This window comes from Zeugodacus cucurbitae, chromosome 2, assembly GCF_028554725.1.
Source record: "Zeugodacus cucurbitae isolate PBARC_wt_2022May chromosome 2, idZeuCucr1.2, whole genome shotgun sequence".
In the NCBI taxonomy this organism is placed as follows: Eukaryota; Metazoa; Arthropoda; class Insecta; order Diptera; family Tephritidae; genus Zeugodacus; species Zeugodacus cucurbitae.
In genome coordinates, this window is record NC_071667.1 from 11,726,773 (window position 1) to 11,751,799 (window position 25,027).

General features: G+C 33.3%; 1 protein-coding gene across 8 annotated transcripts in view; it reads right to left on the minus strand.

The window, feature by feature from the left end:
• LOC105212312 (uncharacterized) overlaps positions 1 to 25,027 on the minus strand; it is a 76,362-nt gene that overhangs the window by 27,869 nt on the left and 23,466 nt on the right. For 3 of the 8 annotated variants that reach the window (XM_054228238.1, XM_054228240.1, XM_029040205.2), the window contains one exon: positions 5,090 to 5,126. The exons of 1 other annotated variant lie outside the window; for it this stretch is intronic. Coding sequence is in view for 5 of the 7 variants with exons in the window: in XM_054228240.1 (XP_054084215.1) it covers positions 5,090 to 5,126 (37 nt within the window). In the remaining 2 variants the exon portion in view is untranslated. Of the gene's footprint in view, positions 1 to 4,930; positions 4,989 to 5,089; positions 6,270 to 11,657; positions 11,952 to 25,027 lie in introns of those variants that run through there. 4 more of the 8 variants (XM_054228253.1, XM_011184206.3, XM_054228249.1 and 1 more) reach the window with 4 other exon arrangements.

Sequence of the window (25,027 nt, forward strand, 5' to 3'; positions counted from 1 at the left end):
TATCCCATATCCTGACCCGGTCCTAAGCTACCTCCAAACTAAATTGTAGCCAAATCGGTTCAGCCGGTTATAAATAGTGTAACTAACACGACTTTCTTTTATATATACATATGTATATAAGGAGATTACTTTTCGAAAGTCATAAGTGGCCTTGATTAGAAATACATCAAAGTAACACAAGATCACGTATTATAATACAAAGCAGATTTCCTGATGATTTAATGTTTGCGAAAGTCAGTAGAAAAGTGCTTTATACTATAGTCCCAAAAGTTGAAGAAATCGAGGCTAAGCGGAAGGTCAAACTAAATCATGTCAAAGCCCATCACATCTCTCAGAAACCCATTCATGCCTAATAAAGTAGAGAATAAAATTGATTTCATCATAAAAGGTACTGTAAAGTAATTATTGAGAATGATCTCCTACTTCAACTACGATAGTAAAATAAATTATAAGGCAGCTATCTGAAGATTTCCTGTTCTTAGCAGCAGAAATCAGAAATTGTAATAAACTTTACGTCATCATTAAATTAAACTGATTCTGTAGGTGAATACCGAGAATAGATCATCTTGCATTTATCATTTTGCATATCGTGCTGGTGTACCTAAGTTTGCTTTTCTACAGATCCTTTGAGCGGCACTTCTTTGTTAGGCCGTAGTGATGTAAACAAAGTATTTCTTAGCCCTCAGCAATCACAAACTTTCCATAGACGTGAAAAGGGCGGATCAGCACATCTCTTGCTGCTTTCAGTGTGAAAGTTCCACCTTTCTCCTGCTACCTTTGTGTGATTCCCAATAGATGAAAAATCAAAGGAGATTCGTTAACGCTCCAGTTAGCTGCCACTTTGTTTACTTCTGCTCTTTTGCTGTTGCTTTCAGCCTGTCATGTTATCGGTGGGCGAAAAGTGACTGAGGTAAGTAAACAAAATAGAAAAGGTACATGTATGTGAGAGTGCTTGCTTACATAGCTTATGGATTTGTGAGCGATTTGACGCTTACATAAATATAACCTGAGAAAGATCAGCTTTTTTTGTGCAAAAAATATATTTGTGAGAACAACAAATGAGTGCTACCTTGGTTCCGGAAAAAAAAGCGTACGATTTTTAGTCAAAAAAATAGTTTTTCTTGAAAATTATACGGACTATCAAAATGCATTGACTACATTGGAATTGCGTTTAAAATTTGTTTCAAAATAAGTTTGATTCAGAATATTGTAATTTTTTTAGTAGATCTTGAATGTTTGTCTTTATACATTACCTACAAGTAAAGGATATCTGAATTCACACCTATGATATTGTTGTTGTACTCCAATAGTTCATATAAATACTTAAGTATACTATTAGCAAGAATGCAATATTGATTGCCAGTACATTGAAAATGACGAACATATCTTATATGTGATTACGTTCAATTGTTACTTTTATAAGTACATAATCAATAAACATATCTACTGTTATAAATTAAGTTCGACTTAAATGGCTCGTTTTTGATAATGAGCTCTATTAGCACGCTGTCAATAATATAACAGCGAGCTATATGGAAATTATATTTGAGCATGTCGTAGACTACAAAATGGCGCTGCAGTCCTAATAGAAATTAAGAACAGTCAATTGAGCTTAATTATTGCTCCAAATCTCGGACTATTTATTTACCAGATTTAAGGATGAGCGCAACATATTTTAAAGTCTTCTGTTTAAAAATATGTTATATCCTTCTTATCAATAATATCACCACTCATAGGTGGGACCTTGTGGTGCAGCCCAATGTAATCATTATTCAATTTCGGTTCTGATACCGTATAGATGCTCATAATGAACTTAGAGAGACAATTACGAAGGTTCTATTTGGAAGAGCTTAGAACATCTCTAGCATTTACTTTTATAAACTCACACAATTATATAGTTGAACACCAATACTATATTTATACTCTCGCAACCAAAATTGCTAAGAGAGTATTATAATTTTTTCCACATAACGGTTATTTGTAAGTCCTAAAACTAAACAAATTAGATATACCAAAATGATTAGGGTGACGAGTAAAGTTCAAATCCGGATGTCTGTCTGTCCGTCCGTGCAAGCTGTAACTTGAGTAAAAATTGAGATATCTTAATGAAACTTGAAAGAAGAAGGTTAAATTTTGAAGATGGGTGGAGTCGGACCACTGTCATCACTGACCACCACAATGGCGTTAACCGAAAACATATAAAGAGCTATAACTAAGCTATAAATTAAGCTACGAAAGTGAAATTTGGGACATATTTAGATGTAGTTTTTTTGGGATAGTGGGCGTGGCCCCGCCCCCTCTAATTTTTGTGTATATATCTCGTAAACTGCTAAACCTATATCAGCGAAACTCTCAGGAGTCGTTTTTTTTCAGGCATTTCCTTATATAGTCCAAAAATTGGAGGAAATCGGATTATAACCACGCCCAGCTCCCATACAAAGATAATGTTGAAAACTACTAAAAATGCTTTAACTCAGTAAGGAAAGCCAGCAGAAAGCTGGGTCAAAAACCATTTCTCCGAAACTACTCGACCAATTTCAATGAAACTTGGTTTGTAATAGTTTCCTTACATCCCAACGATATGTTGTGAAAATAGGTCAAAACGGTTCACAACCACGCCTACTTCCTATATACCAGAACTTTGAAGACGAAATGAATTGTAAACTTTACAATACATAAAGTAAGCACTAGAGAAGATATCAGAATAGAACTTTGCACAAATACTGCATTTATAGTGTGTCACCGCTCTTCTAAAAATCGCCAAAATCGGACCATGAGTATTGAAGGTCTCATGCATCGAACATAAGTGCTTCTAATTTTTTTTACCGAAAATATAGGTAAGTCTCTCCAATATTTTGAAGAAATTCGGTGGGAATATCTTTCTTTTAATAATATGTCTCCGTGCCTAAAGTACGTGAAATCGGGTCATAACTTCACCTAACTCCCATATACTTAATATTAGGGGTTTCATACCTACAATGGACTTTATACCATATACATATATGCCGAATATGTGTGTCAAATTGTTTGTTATATTAATAAAATTAAATAAATAAATTGTAATAATAATTGTAACAATTATCACATCGTTTGACGCAAATTTGACAGTAATGACGGTTGATTGCTGTTAATACCAACGAAATACAACGGATAAACGGGGACTAAAAATATATATAATATATGTACATATACAAATACACACATAAAAATACGTTCAAAGCTGTTAAAAAATATTTATTTATTTGATTTACAAATACACGTGTTTATTTGTAATATGCCTTGGTATATGTTTATTTCTCGTTTTTATTTATTTTGGCCACTTGCTATTGGATTTAAAACATTAATGAGAACTAGTAAAAGTGTCATATGGGAGATTATATGCTATTTACGCTTGAATTACGGCATTAATACACGGCACGCTCGTCAAATTGCATATAAATCTGCTTACAAGTTGTCTGTCATTTGTTAATGGAAATCAGTGGTTGTTGTTGATTTATTTTTTTCTGTGAATATGCGTTGGTTTATTTCATATTTGTATATGTAGCATTATTAAGCAGCAAGTGTTGCCAGATTGTACGCAATACTCAATGCACGCATACTTATTAAGTGCTTAAAGCTGTAAAAATATATGCTTTCGATGCGTATAACTTGCTTGCTTTTAGGCGTTTATATATGTATTTGAACTTAAATTATTTTGGTCTTCTAAATAAATATGCTGTGAAGCTTTAAAAGCTCTATTTGGAAGCTTTTTTAATACAGCCCAAACATATGAACAAATTTGATCTTGTTTGCGGTGCTTTTCAATCACAATACTCTAGACATAATATTTAATAATTCCTAATATAAGTATGCAAAGCTTTCGAAAGCTTATTATTTGTACTTTCAAAAAGTAAACAAAATAGTCTAAAGCAAATTTAATAATATAATTATTTAACAGTGTTTTGATATTTAAATTTGATCTTTAAAATTCTAATAAACCAAAATGTTGTTACGCTGCTTAACATTCTTTTGTGTGTCAAATCATGGATTTCCGTAGAAATTAATTATATCCCAAAATTTAATCTCTCTTTCTGATTGAGTATGTTAAGCTCCGTTTTTTACTCTGTACAACACGGAATTAGTAATGGATATTTATCAATGCCGCTAATCAGGTCACCGTTTTGATAACACTGTACAACATCGGCTGGGTATTGTGTCAAACTAATATTTTATTGGTAATAAATATAAAATTTTGTTCTCCGATTTTCGAAGTTAGTCTCCAAAATCCAAATATTTGAATTCCAAGTTCGAAAAAAGGACTTTTTAGAATAATTATTAACTACAGGATAATTTTTATAAAACGTCCTTTTTTCGAACTTCGAATTCTAACATTTCAATTTTGGAGGCTAACTCCGAAAATCGATTAATACGTTTTTTTTATGACTCAGTCTCATAGGAAAAATTATTTGGGTCCAATACCCAGAAACAGTCGATTTTGTCATATAGTGTAATCTGTTTAACACTTTAGCGATCCTACAAATTGTATTTGTTTCCGTTGTTTTTTAATTGATTCACACGTGATAAAAAATTTCAATTTTGAAAGAAAGCTAGTAATTGCAAACATTTATTTTGAAGTTTAGAAACTAAAGGATCCAATAGTGGAGATCTTCCGATATTGTAAGAACAATATGTCAACTTAGTCTTTTCAAAATCACCAGATATTATAACAAATTATTATAAAACACTTTGTTTTCGCTTTGATTCAAAAAAAAGTCTTAAATCGATATTACAGAAAACAACAAAAAATTGAATTTTTACACTCTTAAGTCACAGAGAACTAACATGCGATTCACTAAATAATGCTGCAAATTCAAAAGGTAAAGGATCGAAGATGTGGGCAGGTGTTTGCACTACGCTTCGTAAGCATGATCGGTTTGTTGTTTTTGCGTACCTAAAATTTCGCTTAGCTTTTATCAAAAGACATTGATGTAAATCTCAAATAAATATTTACACTGCAAAAATGTATACAAATAGAAAGATATATGTAAGTATATAGTTGTAAATCTAAAAGATAAATATATATTTAAGACATTGTATATTTAAAAGTTACCTGCTGCTGAGCTTGTAATGAGCGAGGCGTCTTCGTTCTCGGAGCATATTGTTGTTTTAGATTCCCCCACAAAATGTGCGAATAAAAACAAAATGGAGAGAAACCAATAGCAACCAAAAGAAGAAAAGAATATTGAAAAGAAAGAAAGGGAAAAAAGCAAAACAAAACAAAAACGAAAATAGTACACACAACAACAAAAGAAAAATCAAATAACCAAATGAACGATTTTTTTTTGTTTTGTTTTACCAAAGAATGAACAATTGGTAGTTCACAAGAAATTGGGACAGAAATAAATAACAATAGTAAATCCAAATAAACATTAGGGCGAGCATAGCGGCAAATACATATGTACATAGTGCAGCGTTGAGTGAAGAGAAAGAAATAAGAAAATTTAAAATTTAATTTGTGCAGAAGATTTTCTTTTTACTTTGTTATTTTAGATGTAGAAAATTGTTTACAAATGCTTAAATTGTTTATTGTTTTAAGAGTTGTATATGCTTTTGTTATTGTTTTTGTTTATTTTCTGCTTAGCACACTTTCAGCGTCGAGTTTACGGTATATTGCTCTTTCATTGAGACATTCAATTCTGCCATGTGCGTACGAGTTTTTAACGATTGTCGAATTTCGAATGCGATTTTTATGAGTTCACATTTGCAGTTGGCATTGCTGCATTTTCCGCTTGATTTCGGTAAAGTATGCATGTAATACATTTTTTATCATTTTAAATATATTTAAGAATTTACAAATTTCTTTCTATTTCTACGCTACACCTCGATTTCGCCCATCAATAATATTTTCTTAAATATGCCCAAATATGTAGCTTTGAGTACCCACATCAGTTGCCTACTTTCACACAGATTTATTTGAAATTAAAATTATGAGAAAATTCGAATTTTCAAAATTCAGCCTGACAAATACCTTTCATTCAAATTATAATAATATGCTCAAATTTTTTAATATCTTCATGAAATTTTTCCTGTTACCAAGTTTATCACATGTAGTTTTTAACACTTAAAAATTAAACATTTGTTCCCTTTCATGAAAATACTTCAAATTACAGTAGTATCAAATTTATAGAATTTCAACCTCTCTGCTTGATTGCCCATAACTCTGTATACATTAAAGCTACGGGACTTAAAATGACAGCAAACGGTAGCTGAGACAATCTACTTTAAAAATAAAGTAAGTGTAATTTTCATTGAATTTTTGGAATATTTGCATAATTTTTATAAATTTGACGAACTTTCTAAAATTTTCATATATTTTTAATACTGCTAGTTAAAAAATCAATTTACCTACTGAAAAAAGTAAATAAACCAACCCCACGTCCACTAAAAATATAAAAAACAGGATTTCACGAGACCCACCCAAATTATCAACAAGACTTAACAAAACTAACATAAAGTCATCCTTCAAAATGTATACAAACCCCTCTCAAAGATGATTAACCCCCACGGAAATGTAAGCAAACCCTGACCTAAGGACATTGACCTCAACTCAAAATGTAAACAAACCCCGCCCAAAGGTCATTCACCTCAACCCAAAATCTAAACAAACCCCGCTCAAAGGTCAATTTACTCAACCAAAATGTAAACAGACCCTGACCAAAGGTCATTGACCTCGGCCCAAAAGATAAACAAACCCTGGCCAAAGGTCAATGACATAGACCCAAAAGGTAAACCAACCCCGGCCAAAGGTCAATGACCTCGGCCAAAAGGTAAACAAATCACAGCTGAGGTCAATGACCTTTGACAGTGGTTTGTTTACCTTTTGCGCCGAGGTCATTGACCTTTAGGCAGGGTTTGTTTACATTTTGGTTGAGGTCAACGGCCTTTCTGCGGGTTTTGTTTACATGTTGGTTTAGGTCATTGACATTTGGGTTGAGGTCAATGACCTTTGGGCGGGGTTTGTTTACATTTTGGGTTGAGGTCATTGACCTTGGGGCAGGGTTTGTTTACATTTCGGTGAGGGTTAATGATCTTTGAGAGGGGTTTGTATATATTTTGAAGGATCACTTCAGGTTAGTTGTGTTAAGTGTTAGTTGATTTTTTAAGGTTAAGCTTGTTCATATTTTAGGTGGGTCTCGTGAAATCTTGTTTATTTATATTTTTAGTGGACGTGGGGTTGGTTTATTTACTTGTTTAGTAGGTAAATTGATTTTTAAACTAGCAGTATTAAAAATATTTTGGGTTGAGGTCATTGACCTTGGGGCAGGGTTTGTTTACATTTCGGTGAGGGTTAATGATCTTTGAGAGGGGTTTGTATATATTTTGAAGGATCACTTCAGGTTAGTTGTGTTAAGTGTTAGTTGATTTTTTAAGGTTAAGCTTGTTCATATTTTAGGTGGGTCTCGTGAAATCTTGTTTATTTATATTTTTAGTGGACGTGGGGTTGGTTTATTTACTTGTTTAGTAGGTAAATTGATTTTTAAACTAGCAGTATTAAAAATATATGAAAATATGCAAATTTTAAAAAGTTTGTCAAATTTATAAAAAATATGCAAATATTCCAAAAAATTCAATGAAAATTACACTTAGTTTATTTTTAAAGTAGATTGTCTCAGCTAACGTTTGTTGCAATTTTAAGTCCCGTAGCTTTAATTTATACGGAGTTATGGGCAATGAAACAGAGAGGTTGAAATTCTTTACATTTGATACTACTGTAATTTTAAGTATTTTCATGAAATGGAACAAATATTTTCTTTTTAAGTATTAAAAACTACATGTGGTAAGCTTGATAACAGTGAAATTTCCATGAAGATATTCGAAAATTTGAGCATATTATTATAATTTGAATGACAGGTATTTGTCAGGCTGAATTTTGAAAATTCGAATTTTCTCAAAATTTGATTTTGAATGAGTCTTTTTGAAAATATGCAACTGTTCTGTGTGCAATAAGGTTTTTTCGCTTTGTAATATCAAGTTATTTTTTCACTTAATGCCATTTTGGGGGCGGTAAGCTTCGATTTAGATTAGGGAAAGAAATACATTACATAATCCCGAGGCATTTCGGACTTTGGAAAAAGAAACTTTAACTTAATTTAAACTTTATAGCTAAAATAATATTTTAAGCTAAACCTTCAGAAAAAATGTAAAGCGACATCATGTCATTTTGAGTACTGAATTTCGCTGACAAAAAGTGTCCTTCCGCCTAATGCCTCCAACATTGTACAGCCGATCAATTCAAGCACAAGCCTGCATATATTCCACTGTAATCATTACATATCACCCGTATGTACATATTTAAATCCCATTGTTTGCTACATGGCGGATGTTCAATGACATTTCTGACAGCAGCAGCAGAGTCAAGCACAACGCCGTGCATCCTTTGCCACATCCGCATAAATACGTGTGCTTCCTTGAACCCGGCCTCAGCCACATGCAACATACTCATTTAATTATAACTGAGAGCGTGCGCACGAGTTCAATATCTAGCACTAATACCAACACAAACATACCCGTACATGTGTTTCATTGATTATCGATTAAATCATCAAGTATCTACCAAATAATCAGCTAACGTCTTCCTCTACATGCAGCGTGTTTGTAAGCAACCAAGTATGCATGGATGTGTGTATTGTCAACAAGATTTACTTCACTAATACACGCTTTCATGTGCAGCACATGTACGTTTGGCAGGCGATGACAATGTGTACGCTGTTGCCGTTGACAACACAGCAACGTCAATGGTGTTACCAATGTGAGCATTGTATTGTGATTACATAAAGGCAACGTGCAAGCAAAACGAGGCCGCCACAGGCGTTCACACAAAAGGCATTAACTAGACGATGTATCGAGCTGCATATCTGGCTTGATTGTCCCACCTCCTTGTTCTCTCTCTCTCTCTTCAGATTTGAATGCTTGTGTAATGTAAAGAAAGATGATTTCAAAAAATCCTAAAGACTTATGTAACGAGCGCTTTAGTTAATACACAAAAGAGAAGGTAGAAGATGTGGCACAAAATGAGAAGAAAAAGCTAATTCAAATATTCGTTTTTCTATAGTGATTAACTAACAGTTCGTTGGATTCCATAACAGTCTTAAAACTATTAATCTATATTTTAAGAATGTTGCAATGGAAACCCTGATTGAATCAAATTTGATTTATTTCGGTTTCATGGACCCAACTGTCCACGGAATCAATATAATATAATCGAGTTACTCACTTTTCGAAACTATAGTAACACACATTATAATAAGATTACCAATATAAGGCCTAAACACTAGTTTTAGGCACATGAACGTCTTCAGAATGGCTAATCACTTTTCATAGGTCATGCTGCAAGCATCAAGCATTGTTATACTTGATTATAGAACATAGGTCTCTTCCATCGGACCTTTAACTTGATTGTCCTCTGAAATCCTAAAATCAAAACCAGCTTCAAGAGATGCTTAGTATAGGGCGATTCTTCAAGTGAATCGAAAACTAAAATAACAAAAATATTTTTCAAATACTCCAAAAATGTTCGAACAAATTCCTTATAGCCTTTTCACACAGGAGCTAATTGAACAATTAGCCGGCCACTGCTCGATTAGAACGCTGATTAAGATCGATACAAAATAAAAATCTACATTACTTTTAAAATGAATTTTAATCGACTTGAAAATGAAATGCAACTCTGAGACAAAGTCCGTATTTGTACGAGGACTGCTATATATATTTCTGGCCTAGGCAACACTAAGTGTTGCCAGGTGCAATCTGACATTTCCATTGGAAAGTTTGACATCTTTTAGCATAACATCACTCAGGAATCAGTATGAAGGGCAAAAACTGGTTTCTCAATCAAAATTTTAATTGATCAATTAATTTGGCTGTGAGAAAAGGCCCTCTATAAGCCTATCAACCCAGAAACATGACAGTATCCTAGTAAAGCCGCAAGTGTTTATCTAATAGCCAATGAGATTGTTTACCGACTTTGCATCAATTGCAACAATATTTACCATATCCATAATAAATATGCGCTTGAAAAATGTTTTGATATCATTCATTGTTTTGTAGATGCAAATGTATACAAATCAAGGTCATTGCTGGAGGCCAAAATATGCAAATATCAGTTTTGTATCGCAGCTAAACATATACAGTTATTCAAAATTTTCTTTTTGCATTTTGATTGAAGTTTACCCTGTAAAACGGTTTTATTTCAACCGGAAATCTCTCTTAGGTGTGAAAAAAATTGCTTACAACATTCCCATAAGCAATTGTAAGTAGTTGCTGGAAAGATAAAAGCATTGAATCGCCAGCATTGTTGGCCTTAATGCACATTATTTAGCGAAAAATAATTGCTTATAAGATAAGATAGAGACTCGCAATTTGAACTTGAAAATTTGCATTTGCGTTTTCTCCAAAACGTTTGACGTGGCAGTGATCAATCGTACAATATAAATACAGACATGTGTATGATTTGATTGAACTTTCTGACAGACTTTACGATTTTGTGTGGGTATATGATTGGCAGTATTTCCATAATATAATAATAAAATAATTCAAATAATATTTTTGATTAGAAATATACAGAAATGAAAGCGAAATTATCGCAGCTATCAACTGTAGGTATTTCGCATATTATTGCTAAAGCACAACGAAGTTTCACAAACCGTTTAACCTCTTCCAGCATATATTTATAGGTTATAATAGTGTTCTTCGACTGTATTCTGGTTGGTCCTTTTAAATAGGACTGTTGCTGGCTCACTATTTACTCAGTACAGCTAGCATAGAGCTAACATAAGACCCAACACTGTTACAATGTGACTAAGATAATTATGAAACGTATATTCAATGATTTATATCTTTCCTTGTATTTAAAGTTATTCTGTAGTCTTACCATGTTCATATCGATCACTGATCAAACAGAAAAACTTGAAGTATATTTGAATAATGATGTTGATGTTAACGATGTTGCTAATGATTGAGAGCGCTCAGAGAGAGTGAAGTAAATAGTTAAATTTATAAAGAGACAAATTGAGATTGCCCAAAAACCAATTAGGAAAATATTCAAACAATTCTTATTACGTTGTTTGCGTTCTCTCAAAGAAACAATTACGAAACTTATTATGATTCTGAGTATATTCACAGCGCTAATATGATGTCATTAAAATATTTTCGTTCAATAATATGATTATAAATCATACTGATATTCACTAATCATTGAAATAGGCACTCAACTTTCGATCTCTCCATGCGATTCTTAACACCATTTTCATCTGCCAACAACACGCACTCACACACAGTTCTCTTCTAAGTCTAGAGACCACAATGATTAAGTATCTCAACAGCATTTCACTCAAGAGATGCTGCTCCAAGAGAGCGCCACAAACAATCCGTAACATTTATGCATTTCAATGATGATAACTTTTTGAACTGCTCGTAGTCCGATACATCATTAAGTACATTCAATATCTTTCATGAAAATTCCTCAAACATAAACGGAAAGAACTTAATAATTTCCAAATATTGCTGATAAGTCTGTAAATCTCCGACAAGCCAACTCGTACAAGCACTTTTTAGCCTCAGCTCGTTAATTATAAATTATTATTTTCCTTTTGAAATATCTATATTTATCATCAACTTACTCCGTGTCGTAAAAGAAGCTCATAAGGAGGTATTTTTTCTTTTGCTGAAACACTCTTCGTTCGTATTTATATGCTATTTGTGTTCGCAAACGCGCTATGCCCGCGACAAAACACACACTCACTTGGCTGTCACTTTCACTATGCGTTTAGGATTTTTTTACGATTTTATTAACTATGCGAGAGCATATTTTTGGCTACACCTCGTGCCTGTGTGCGTACCGTTGTGCCACAACGCAATGATCTTGTGCCTAGAACGCGTTGCTGCTTTTTCGCGACATTTATAACGCGACCGGCGGCTGACTGACAGACCAAAAGACTAGACAAACTAAATGCCGGCCGTGTAAGCGTGTCGTTCGGTGGGCGCGCGCAGACTGCGGGATGCTGGCCCACCACGAGGCATTCAACCGGCATACGGCGAAGTGGCGCGTGGCTACATATGTACCTATCTATACAACTGTACAATGACTGAGTAGTGAAATTCAAATCCAATAATTTTCAGCTTGTTTACTTCGATTACTTTTTTAATAGCGCAACAAAGAAATACTCAGACACAAATAAGTTTAAAAAAATTTCATTACGATAATAATAATGAAAGCAAACAAATCATATATTATTGGAAAACAATTGCTAACAATTAGGTGCGAATGAGCGAGAAGCACGCGCAAATAGCTGCCGTCAGCTGAAGGCGCGCGCTATTACACCTTGAAAAAGGTAAGCGGAATTTCAAACGCGGGTACGCGCTAGTCAACAGCGCCCATGTGTAAACTAGCGAAAAAGTGGTGGCGCGCGCGTTTTGTGCGTTATATGTAAAGACGTGTTCGCGTATGCACGTTCTAAGCACCAGCGCGCACTACTATCAACTGCAACCAGGAGGCCGCTTGGCATTACGCATACGCCCCAGCGTTTGTAACAGCGCCAGCGTTGAGCAAACAGGCGCGCGGTCCAAGCGTATTCGACGATGAAAAATCTATAGAAGTAGAAGCAGAGAGCAATAGCTGCGCAGTTAAGCCAAATGCTAATGCCACAAACGTAAACGCGCGCTGTTTGTGGAACAACAGCAGCCATAATATCAACAAATTTAAAAAATGCAATAAAACAACAACACGCAGAAACATTGCGTGTGTGTGGTGGCAATAAATTCTCAATGTTATTTGTAGATCTCCAGCGCTGTTGATTGCTTAATTTTGATTGTGATTATTGTTGTTGTTGCGTTAGTTTACTGCTTTCTGCCAAGGTGTTTTGTGAAAACTTGCATATGCGTGGATTGCATTCTACAGCATAATCATTCTACAGTCGTAACCACTTGAGTACATGTGCACCGTTCACAAAGCAGAGTTTTCGCGCTCCTCAGCGACTCCCAAGCTAATAATATTTTGCTTTTCCTTTTATATTTGTTTTTAATAGTTTGCGGTGCTTTGCTTTGTTGTTGCTTTGCTGTTCTTTATATGATATACGCTTAGCTGCTGACTACAATTTATTTGCGCTCAGCTGTAGCCTACTTTCAACGCCTATTCACGAATTTGTTTAATTTATATCGGAATTTTCTTTGAATTTTCATGCTCCAGAAAAGTTTATGATAAATTGAAGTGTAAAGAATTCAAATTTCATTATATTAACACGCAAAAAAAAATTATTTGATTCGCATCATGAGTCAATGATGTTAATGATTCTTAATTAATTGTCTGTTTATATACTACCCGGAAAAAAATTAAATACCGTCCTTTACGAAATAATAGTCTTTTTATCTTTTTGGTTCCTCTAGCGGAATCTCCTTCAAAAACATACATATAAAATATATAATTTTAAAATGTGATGCATTTTTAACTAATCGCCGAAATGTAGGCTACGTTTTTTCTTGACAGAAGACGTACTGTACCCAGTAGCTCCTGAGTCATTTTCTAAACGATAAACGATATATTTTAATACATATCAGAACACAGAGTGGTCCAGTTCCAAAATGGGTCTTAAACATATCACAATGACCATTTGTTCTAACTAATTTTATTGCATTGGCATTGTGAAGACTTCTTAAAGCCTAATTATTTTGCATAGAACAATACAATATAACAAAAATCAAGAAAGGTAGGGCGAAGTTCACAGTGTTATTAAGAAAATAAAGTCCAATAGGTAAGAAAAATAATTATATATGGTGTATAGATGCAATTATTATTGCCACCAGACTACAATACATATGTCCAAGATTTTACGTTCACTTAATTTTGCTAAGATATCTCACATATAAACCGGAAGTTTGAAAATCCGTATGAGAGGTATATGGGGCTAGAGGAAGTATTGACCTGATTTTGGTCATTTCTTGGCTCCGATGCACACTTTTATATGCTTCTATATATCCTTTGATTTTCTTTAGAATAGAAGTTTTTGAGAGAAAGGTTTTGCGGAAGTTTTACGGTTTCCGATACCTTCACTAGTGCTTAATTTGTATATTGTAAAGTGAACGAATCAGATGGACTTTATAATTATGGTAGAAGGAAATTGGCATTGTTATGGACCGACTTTTAAACTATACCATTGGGATGACAAAACAATCTTGTGAACCGAAATTAGAATTAGTTCCTGATATATGATTTTTGATCCATAAGTGGACGGCGTCACTCTCATCTTCCAATTTTTATACCAATCTTAGTGCAGCGTTTTTGTACCATCTTTACCAAACAATTTCAGGTTTCTGCTGTTTTTGCCTACTGATGAGACAAAGTATAAAAAATCACATTGAAGACATATTATGGAAAACTACATAAAGGGAAAAACTGCTACAACAACCGCAGCCGCGATTTCGACCGTCGTATATTAACAGCGGCTGTGGAGAACACCAAAACTTGCAGAATATACAGATGTATATCTAATATTTATTCAAATCACCGGTGCTTCCTTGTATGTGTAAAAGTGCATTTGTCTGTATTTGTATGGTAAATTAATCATTTGCTATTTGTTTATATGTTTGTATATTTAATGCATGAGCAGGCGCTACAATTCACCTCAATGATAATGTTGTTGTTAGTGTTTTTGCATTGCACACATATTTGGTATTAGATGTTGCTAGCACATCAATAGCAGCAGAGTTTTGCCTCATTTTATTGTTGATTTTGTTTTTATTGCTGTTGTATTGTGAGTAATATTTCATGATATCCATAGGCATTTAATTCTTTTATTTTCTGCTCTTAACCAAAACATATTTGCTTACTTATATGTATATATGTATGTATATAATTAAGCATCTATAGGAGTAGTAAAATATGTGGTGAATTACCATTAGTTTATTATTACTGTTGTTTTCCTTTTTGCTTATAGTTCGATGACAAGAGTAACGTATTGAGTTCAACTTACAAGAAATAAACACGAAATTCTTACTTCAATTAAAAAAAATATTATAATTCAATAAGTTTCTTTAAATTTAAGTCTATGTTGAAAGGACTGAATGAAAATGTTTAGGACGTAATTATTATTTTCTTAAAAGATTTCATGAAGAATTAAAATTAAATTCCATAACACATATCCTCAATTTTAACCAATTATTGGTCGCTTATATCTACTTTTCGAAAAAACAAAAAAATTAAAAGTAAATTTTGCACACTAAGAAAAATTTAGAACAGATTTCCTCCGAACTATATTTAATGTATATTTCTCATATGAACCAATGTTACATGCACTATTGTATGTATCTATGTTTGTCAGTCCTCATGCACATTTATGCGTTTTCGAATAATTTATTGGACATTTTATATGCATCTTTAGTCGTTCAGAGAAATTGTAGCATTGGTTTTTCGAAATAAATTTCGCTATCTCGCTTCATGTATGTACACTGAAAAATAAATTATCACAAAAAGTGTTAAAATTAAACGAAAAGGAAGAGCAACATTTGAGTGTAACCGAACATTTTAGACGCTCGCAATTTGACCCATATATTTGGCATAACGCCCACTAGAATAACGAAAATGTATATAAAGGGTGATTTTTTAAGAGCTTGATAACTTTTTAAAAAAAAAAACGCATAAAATTTTTGAAACGTTAGATTGGTTCATGACATTTACTTTTTGAAGATAATTTCATTTAAATGTTGACCGCGGCTGCGTCTTAGGTGGTCCATTCGGAAAGTCCAATTTTGGGCAACTTTTTCGAGCATTTCGGCCGGAATAGCCCGAATTTCTTCGGAAATGTTGTCTTCCAAAGCTGGAATAGTTGCTGGCTTATTTCTGTAGACTTTAGACTTGACGTAGCCCCACAAAAAATAGTCTAAAGGCGTTAAATCGCATGATCTTGGTGGCCAACTTACGGGTCCATTTCTTGAGATGAATTGTTCTCCGAAGTTTTCCCTCAAAATGGCCATAGAATCGCGAGCTGTGTGGCATGTAGCGCCATCTTGTTGAAACCACATGTCAACCAAGTTCAGTTCTTCCATTTTTGGCAACAAAAAGTTTGTTAGCATCGAACGATAGCGATCGCCATTCACCGTAACGTTGCGTCCAACAGCATCTTTGAAAAAATACGGTCCAATGATTCCACCAGCGTACAAACCACACCAAACAGTGCATTTTTCGGGATGCATGGGCAGTTCTTGAACGGCTTCTGGTTGCTCTTCACCCCAAATGCGGCAATTTTGCTTATTTACGTAGCCATTCAACCAGAAATGAGCCTCATCGCTGAACAAAATTTGTCGATAAAAAAGCGGATTTTCTGCCAACTTTTCTAGGGCCCATTCACTGAAAATTCGACGTTGTGGCAGATCGTTCGGCTTCAGTTCTTGCACGAGCTGTATTTTATACGGTTTTACACCAAGATCTTTGCGTAAAATCTTCCATGTGGTCGAATAACACAAACCCAATTGCTGCGAACGGCGACGAATCGACATTTCACGGTCTTCAGCCACACTCTCAGAAACAGACGCAATATTCTCTTCTGTACGCACTGTACGCATTCGTGTGGTTGGTTTAATGTCCAATAAAGTAAACTGAGTGCGAAACTTGGTCACAATCGCATTAATTGTTTGCTCACTTGGTCGATTATGTAGACCATAAATCGGACGTAAAGCGCGAAACACATTTCGAACCGAACACTGATTTTGGTAATAAAATTCAATGATTTGCAAGCGTTGCTCGTTAGTAAGTCTATTCATGATGAAATGTCAAAGCATACTGAGCATCTTTCTCTTTGACACCATGTCTGAAATCCCACGTGATCTGTCAAATACTAATGCATGAAAATCCTAACCTCAAAAAAATCACCCGTTATATATATATATTGTAGGATGACTCCTAAGATTTTACTCATTTTATAATATCGGTATAAAACCCACCGGATGTTTGAAAACCCTAATATTGGATATATGGAAGCTAGAGGCAGATATGAACCGATTTTCGTTAAAAAATTATTCATAGGTATTGAGGTCTTCATGTTCGATATCTGGGCCTTGATTTAATTTTCTATTTGGAAAATTTGATGGAGTGTTTCAGTAAAGTTTTATTCCGGTATCTTCATAGGTTCTTGATGTATATTTTGAATGAACAAATCAGTACGAGTAAAACAAGGATCTCAAGGAAATAGTATGTACCAAATTTCATTGAAATCGGTCGAGTAGTTCCCATGATATGATTTTTCACCCAAAAGTGAGCGACGCCACGCCCATTTTCCATTTTGTATTAAAATCTGAGTACAGCTCTTTTCTGCTATTTCTTCTGTAAAGTTTAATGCTACTGACGTTTTTTGTTGGTAAGTTAATGTACTTTTAATAGATTTCAAGATAACCTTTATATGGAGTGGGCGTGGTTATTATCCGATTTCATCTATTTTGATAGTGTATAATCGGATGCTAAAGGGAAATGTGTTCAGTGTGTTGATGTAGCTTAAGTAGTTAGGAAGATACATATATACAAACTGTATCTTTGAAACTGAGGCCACGCCCACTTGTTGAAAAAAAATGCATCCAAATATGCCCTTAGAGTATATGTAAGTATACATTCATAGATAGTTTCCTATGATCATATAGCAGGTTCCCTTAAAGGGTCATCTCAGATGAATACTTTAAGGTCAAAATTATTATTGTTATTATCGTTTTTATATTTTTATTTAATAATTTTTATTTTATAATTCAAGTGTGGAAAAAATAATGCGTATTCAACCGAGATATGGGGGTTCTTAAATCTGAATTATTGAAATAATTACTTTCTTTACTTTCTTTTTTCAAGTTTCTAAGTTGTCCGCATCCTACTATATATTTCTTTCAGTGTACCATGAAACTAGAAAGTATTTACTTATTAGCACACTAACGCGATGCTGCAACGTTCTTCTACGCTATTCACCGCATATTGGTGTACGATGTTTATATTTAAACGCATCTTTTATTGTGTCAAAAGTCAAAATCGATTTTCGTCTGCACCTAGCTCAAAATGCATACGAATTCAGACAGTACCGACGAAATGCTTGCAACGCAACCACACAGTCGAGCAGTGACGCGCCAAATGTCCAATAAATAGACAAATAAACTGAAAAGAAATGAAAACCAAACTATTTTAGGAATGACGAACCCCATTCATTACAAACACACACCCACACAGACACAATAACAAATGTAATTGTTTCAATAAATAACAAACAACAAATGAGCGAGTAGTCATCAACACCACTTCAACATAGTAATTAATTGGTTACATGCTTTGCTAGAGTGAAAATGTTATGAAATTGTTGAACATTTAAATTTTTTTTTTTTTTTTTTTTTTATTTAGAAACCTGATCGGTAAGTTTAAGAAAAATACCGATAATAGCCTTGAGGCTGTTTAAACACAGTGTTGGAATTCTACTCAATTACGTTCGCATATTCTTGTGGTTTATTGGTTTTAATTAGAAGTATTTTTTTTCTCTCACATCAACTGAACGAATTTTATTGTAAATATTTATGAAAACGTGCGAAAAACGCTGTTAAATCAGCAATAAATAAAAAAGGCAATGAATCATTATAATGTTAGGGAATTTGAGGAAACTTTTATTATTTGCGAAAAACAATCGGTGGTAATAAATAAATAGACTAAACATTTATTGGAGATGATGAAGTACACGTAAACTGATTTCTGGATTTTTTCAACATTGCAAAGTCGGTGATTTGCATACACTACTAGCAGTCTTTAATTTGTGAGTGCTAATATCAACAACTTTAAAATTGAAAAAAAAGAGTCCTTTTTATTCTATATTTTATACAGTGACTGTTCTTTCTGGAAGAAATCATTTCTCTGCCAAAAAATCGTTTTCTTGCATTACCTTGGAACCGTGGATTTCTTTGTAAATAAAGTCATCGTTTTTAGAGATGCTCAAATCTTGTTTTGGAAATGCATAATTAACTCAGAAAATCTTTCGATATGTCTTTTTTAAATAATTTACTTTTAATTAGTCTAATAGCCTTCTCACACAGCCAACTTAATTGATCCATTAAAATTTTGATTGAGAAACCAATTTTTGCTCTTCACACTGCCGGCTACTCGATAACCGATCAGCTGTTAGACTTTTTTGTTTTTGCTTTTCATAAGAAGTTGGTAAGTTGCTTTGCTATTTTTGTATTTATTTGCAGTAGCGACATCTACCATAGTGTAGCGTGAACAATAACTCGCAGACAAAGAACGTCGCAGAGTTGCATTTCATTTTCAAATCGTTTAAAATTCAATTAAAAATCAATTTATTTTTGTATGGTAAATCTATCTCAATCAGCGTTTTAATTGAACTGAGATTGGTTAATTTATCAATTAACACTTGTGTGAAAAGGCTATAAACATCTTATGTACCAGTTTATGTCTTTTAACGTATTGTTTGTTCTATTCGGTACTGTCCAAGCTTTAGCGAATCGAAGGCCTAGAGTACAAATGCGAAATAGGAAAAGGACTGAATATATCAAACTTTAAGGATAAATTATTATAACATAAATAGAAATCTTATCCAGTTACTCATTATATTACTATACATTATATGTATATCTGAGGCAAGAAGTTTATCTGACCAAGAATGATATATATAATTTCATTATAGACGTCTAAATTCTTATGTTGTTTTTCCAAAAAAAAAGCCTTCAAAATGATAGACACAATTTATTCTCTGAATAAGCCAAATATTCACGAATTCGCCAATTTTTCACCTTAAACCCTTAACAACTCAACTCATCAAATCCATCGAAGCGCACATCAAAAATTTAAATAAAATAATCGCGTGTGAAAAACGTTGTTGGCAACAGCAAACAAAAATAATATTCCAATCTTCGGTAAACAATAAAAAAAATTATCCAATTCTAGAGGCTCTGAAATACACAAAATGTATTTTTTGCAAAAAGCTAATATAAATAAATATTTAGCTCAATATGCATAGCGGCCAAATAATAATATCCATTGAAATATTCCATGCAATTGTATTATATGTACTCGGGTATATACATAAATGTATGTATGTATGTAGCAGTAAGTACACAAAAGAATAATAATGGAAATGGAAAAAATTTCAATAAGCACGAAAACGGTACTAAATTCAATGTGGCTGGCGGCATCGGTGTGGGGAGGTTTCAACTAAGAGTAGCATTTAGTGCTTGTGTGGTACAGGGTGAGACTAAAATAATTTGTGTAAGATAGCCATTGCTGAGATTTTTATATTTTTATAGATTCTTAGAGTATTCAGAAAATATATTTTTAGAAAACAAATATTTAAAAATTAAAAATATATAGGTCACGCAACACTTGCAATTCACTTCAATCGTATCAACACACCCTGTATAATGCAAAGCAGAACAATATAAATATTTTCTTGACTTTCATATATTTACAATATCTATAATGTTCAATACACTCACGCACACACAGCGGGCATTTCACGTACACATTTTAGCTCACAAGTCATTGCTTCATTTATTACTCATTTTCTTTGATTTTTTTAAAGTTCGTTGAATCGTTTTATTTCATTGAAAATTGAATATTCCTAATTAAATGTACACTTGAAAGATTTTTAAATAACCGAACAATTGCCCGTTCATACTCGAACGCATATCAAAGGCGCTACTTTATTGTTTTATAAATGCGAACATAAATGTTTGTTTGTGTTTTTGTGGCAATAAAAAGCAAGAAATAAGACAATTATTATACAGCTTTTCGTTCTTTTACTATGGCAACGTCGAATTACAACAGTTGGCCACCCACTAATGCAATTTTCGATTATAAAATACATTATGTGTATTTAACTGTATTTAACAGTATATTGTGGTCAATTGGTTGAGACTTATTTGAATTATTCTAGTGCAGCCACATGCTGTTGTGTCTTTTAATAATGTTATTTCGTACGAAAAGAACTTATAACAAGTAAGAAGGGGCTAAGTTCGGGTGTAACCGAACATTTTATACTCTCGCAATTTATTTATTTAACTTTATTTATATTATATAATACACAATTTGACCCACATATTCGTCATATATATTGTATAAAGTCTATTGAAAGTTGGAAACCCTAATATTAGGTTAGATGCACCGAGGTCCTTGTGTTCGATATATGGGGCCTTAAAAACCTATGGTCCAATTTCGGCGATTTTTAGAATGGGGCTGACACACTATAAACATAGTATTTGTGCAAAGTTCTGCGCCGATATCTTCACTAGTGCTTACTTTATATATTGTAAAGTAAACGATTCAGATCGTCTTCAAAGTTCTAGTATATAGGAAGTAGGCGTGGTTGTGAAGCGATTTGGCCTATTTTCACAACATATCATTCGGATGCAAGGAAGCTATTACAAACCAAGTTTCATTGAAATCGGTCGAGTAGTTCCTGAGATATGGGTTTTGACCCATAAGTGGGCGACGCCACACCCATTTTCCATTTTGTAAAAAAATTTGAGTCCCGCTTCTTTTAGTAATTTTCAACCTAACCTTTGTATGGGAGGTGGGCGTGGTTATTATCCGATTTCTTTCATTTTTTGACTGTATTAAGAAGTGGCTAAAAAAACGACTGCAGAAAGTTTGGTTTATATAGGTCTATTGGTTTCCGAGATATGTACAAAAAATCTATTTGGGGACGGGGCAACGCCCACCTCCCCAAAAAAATTACATCCAAATATACCCCCTGTGGTTGGTTTAATGTCCAATAAAGTAAACTGAGTGCGAAACTTGGTCACAATCGCATTAATTGTTTGCTCACTTGGTCGATTATGTAGACCATAAATCGGACGTAAAGCGCGAAACACATTTCGAACCGAACACTGATTTTGGTAATAAAATTCAATGATTTGCAAGCGTTGCTCGTTAGTAAGTCTATTCATGATGAAATGTCAAAGCATACTGAGCATCTTTCTCTTTGACACCATGTCTGAAATCCCACGTGATCTGTCAAATACTAATGCATGAAAATCCTAACCTCAAAAAAATCACCCGTTATATATATATATTGTAGGATGACTCCTAAGATTTTACTCATTTTATAATATCGGTATAAAACCCACCGGATGTTTGAAAACCCTAATATTGGATATATGGAAGCTAGAGGCAGATATGAACCGATTTTCGTTAAAAAATTATTCATAGGTATTGAGGTCTTCATGTTCGATATCTGGGCCTTGATTTAATTTTCTATTTGGAAAATTTGATGGAGTGTTTCAGTAAAGTTTTATTCCGGTATCTTCATAGGTTCTTGATGTATATTTTGAATGAACAAATCAGTACGAGTAAAACAAGGATCTCAAGGAAATAGTATGTACCAAATTTCATTGAAATCGGTCGAGTAGTTCCCATGATATGATTTTTCACCCAAAAGTGAGCGACGCCACGCCCATTTTCCATTTTGTATTAAAATCTGAGTACAGCTCTTTTCTGCTATTTCTTCTGTAAAGTTTAATGCTACTGACGTTTTTTGTTGGTAAGTTAATGTACTTTTAATAGATTTCAAGATAACCTTTATATGGAGTGGGCGTGGTTATTATCCGATTTCATCTATTTTGATAGTGTATAATCGGATGCTAAAGGGAAATGTGTTCAGTGTGTTGATGTAGCTTAAGTAGTTAGGAAGATACATATATACAAACTGTATCTTTGAAACTGAGGCCACGCCCACTTGTTGAAAAAAAATGCATCCAAATATGCCCTTAGAGTATATGTAAGTATACATTCATAGATAGTTTCCTATGATCATATAGCAGGTTCCCTTAAAGGGTCATCTCAGATGAATACTTTAAGGTCAAAATTATTATTGTTATTATCGTTTTTATATTTTTATTTAATAATTTTTATTTTATAATTCAAGTGTGGAAAAAATAATGCGTATTCAACCGAGATATGGGGGTTCTTAAATCTGAATTATTGAAATAATTACTTTCTTTACTTTCTTTTTTCAAGTTTCTAAGTTGTCCGCATCCTACTATATATTTCTTTCAGTGTACCATGAAACTAGAAAGTATTTACTTATTAGCACACTAACGCGATGCTGCAACGTTCTTCTACGCTATTCACCGCATATTGGTGTACGATGTTTATATTTAAACGCATCTTTTATTGTGTCAAAAGTCAAAATCGATTTTCGTCTGCACCTAGCTCAAAATGCATACGAATTCAGACAGTACCGACGAAATGCTTGCAACGCAACCACACAGTCGAGCAGTGACGCGCCAAATGTCCAATAAATAGACAAATAAACTGAAAAGAAATGAAAACCAAACTATTTTAGGAATGACGAACCCCATTCATTACAAACACACACCCACACAGACACAATAACAAATGTAATTGTTTCAATAAATAACAAACAACAAATGAGCGAGTAGTCATCAACACCACTTCAACATAGTAATTAATTGGTTACATGCTTTGCTAGAGTGAAAATGTTATGAAATTGTTGAACATTTAAATTTTTTTTTTTTTTTTTTTTTTATTTAGAAACCTGATCGGTAAGTTTAAGAAAAATACCGATAATAGCCTTGAGGCTGTTTAAACACAGTGTTGGAATTCTACTCAATTACGTTCGCATATTCTTGTGGTTTATTGGTTTTAATTAGAAGTATTTTTTTTCTCTCACATCAACTGAACGAATTTTATTGTAAATATTTATGAAAACGTGCGAAAAACGCTGTTAAATCAGCAATAAATAAAAAAGGCAATGAATCATTATAATGTTAGGGAATTTGAGGAAACTTTTATTATTTGCGAAAAACAATCGGTGGTAATAAATAAATAGACTAAACATTTATTGGAGATGATGAAGTACACGTAAACTGATTTCTGGATTTTTTCAACATTGCAAAGTCGGTGATTTGCATACACTACTAGCAGTCTTTAATTTGTGAGTGCTAATATCAACAACTTTAAAATTGAAAAAAAAGAGTCCTTTTTATTCTATATTTTATACAGTGACTGTTCTTTCTGGAAGAAATCATTTCTCTGCCAAAAAATCGTTTTCTTGCATTACCTTGGAACCGTGGATTTCTTTGTAAATAAAGTCATCGTTTTTAGAGATGCTCAAATCTTGTTTTGGAAATGCATAATTAACTCAGAAAATCTTTCGATATGTCTTTTTTAAATAATTTACTTTTAATTAGTCTAATAGCCTTCTCACACAGCCAACTTAATTGATCCATTAAAATTTTGATTGAGAAACCAATTTTTGCTCTTCACACTGCCGGCTACTCGATAACCGATCAGCTGTTAGACTTTTTTGTTTTTGCTTTTCATAAGAAGTTGGTAAGTTGCTTTGCTATTTTTGTATTTATTTGCAGTAGCGACATCTACCATAGTGTAGCGTGAACAATAACTCGCAGACAAAGAACGTCGCAGAGTTGCATTTCATTTTCAAATCGTTTAAAATTCAATTAAAAATCAATTTATTTTTGTATGGTAAATCTATCTCAATCAGCGTTTTAATTGAACTGAGATTGGTTAATTTATCAATTAACACTTGTGTGAAAAGGCTATAAACATCTTATGTACCAGTTTATGTCTTTTAACGTATTGTTTGTTCTATTCGGTACTGTCCAAGCTTTAGCGAATCGAAGGCCTAGAGTACAAATGCGAAATAGGAAAAGGACTGAATATATCAAACTTTAAGGATAAATTATTATAACATAAATAGAAATCTTATCCAGTTACTCATTATATTACTATACATTATATGTATATCTGAGGCAAGAAGTTTATCTGACCAAGAATGATATATATAATTTCATTATAGACGTCTAAATTCTTATGTTGTTTTTCCAAAAAAAAAGCCTTCAAAATGATAGACACAATTTATTCTCTGAATAAGCCAAATATTCACGAATTCGCCAATTTTTCACCTTAAACCCTTAACAACTCAACTCATCAAATCCATCGAAGCGCACATCAAAAATTTAAATAAAATAATCGCGTGTGAAAAACGTT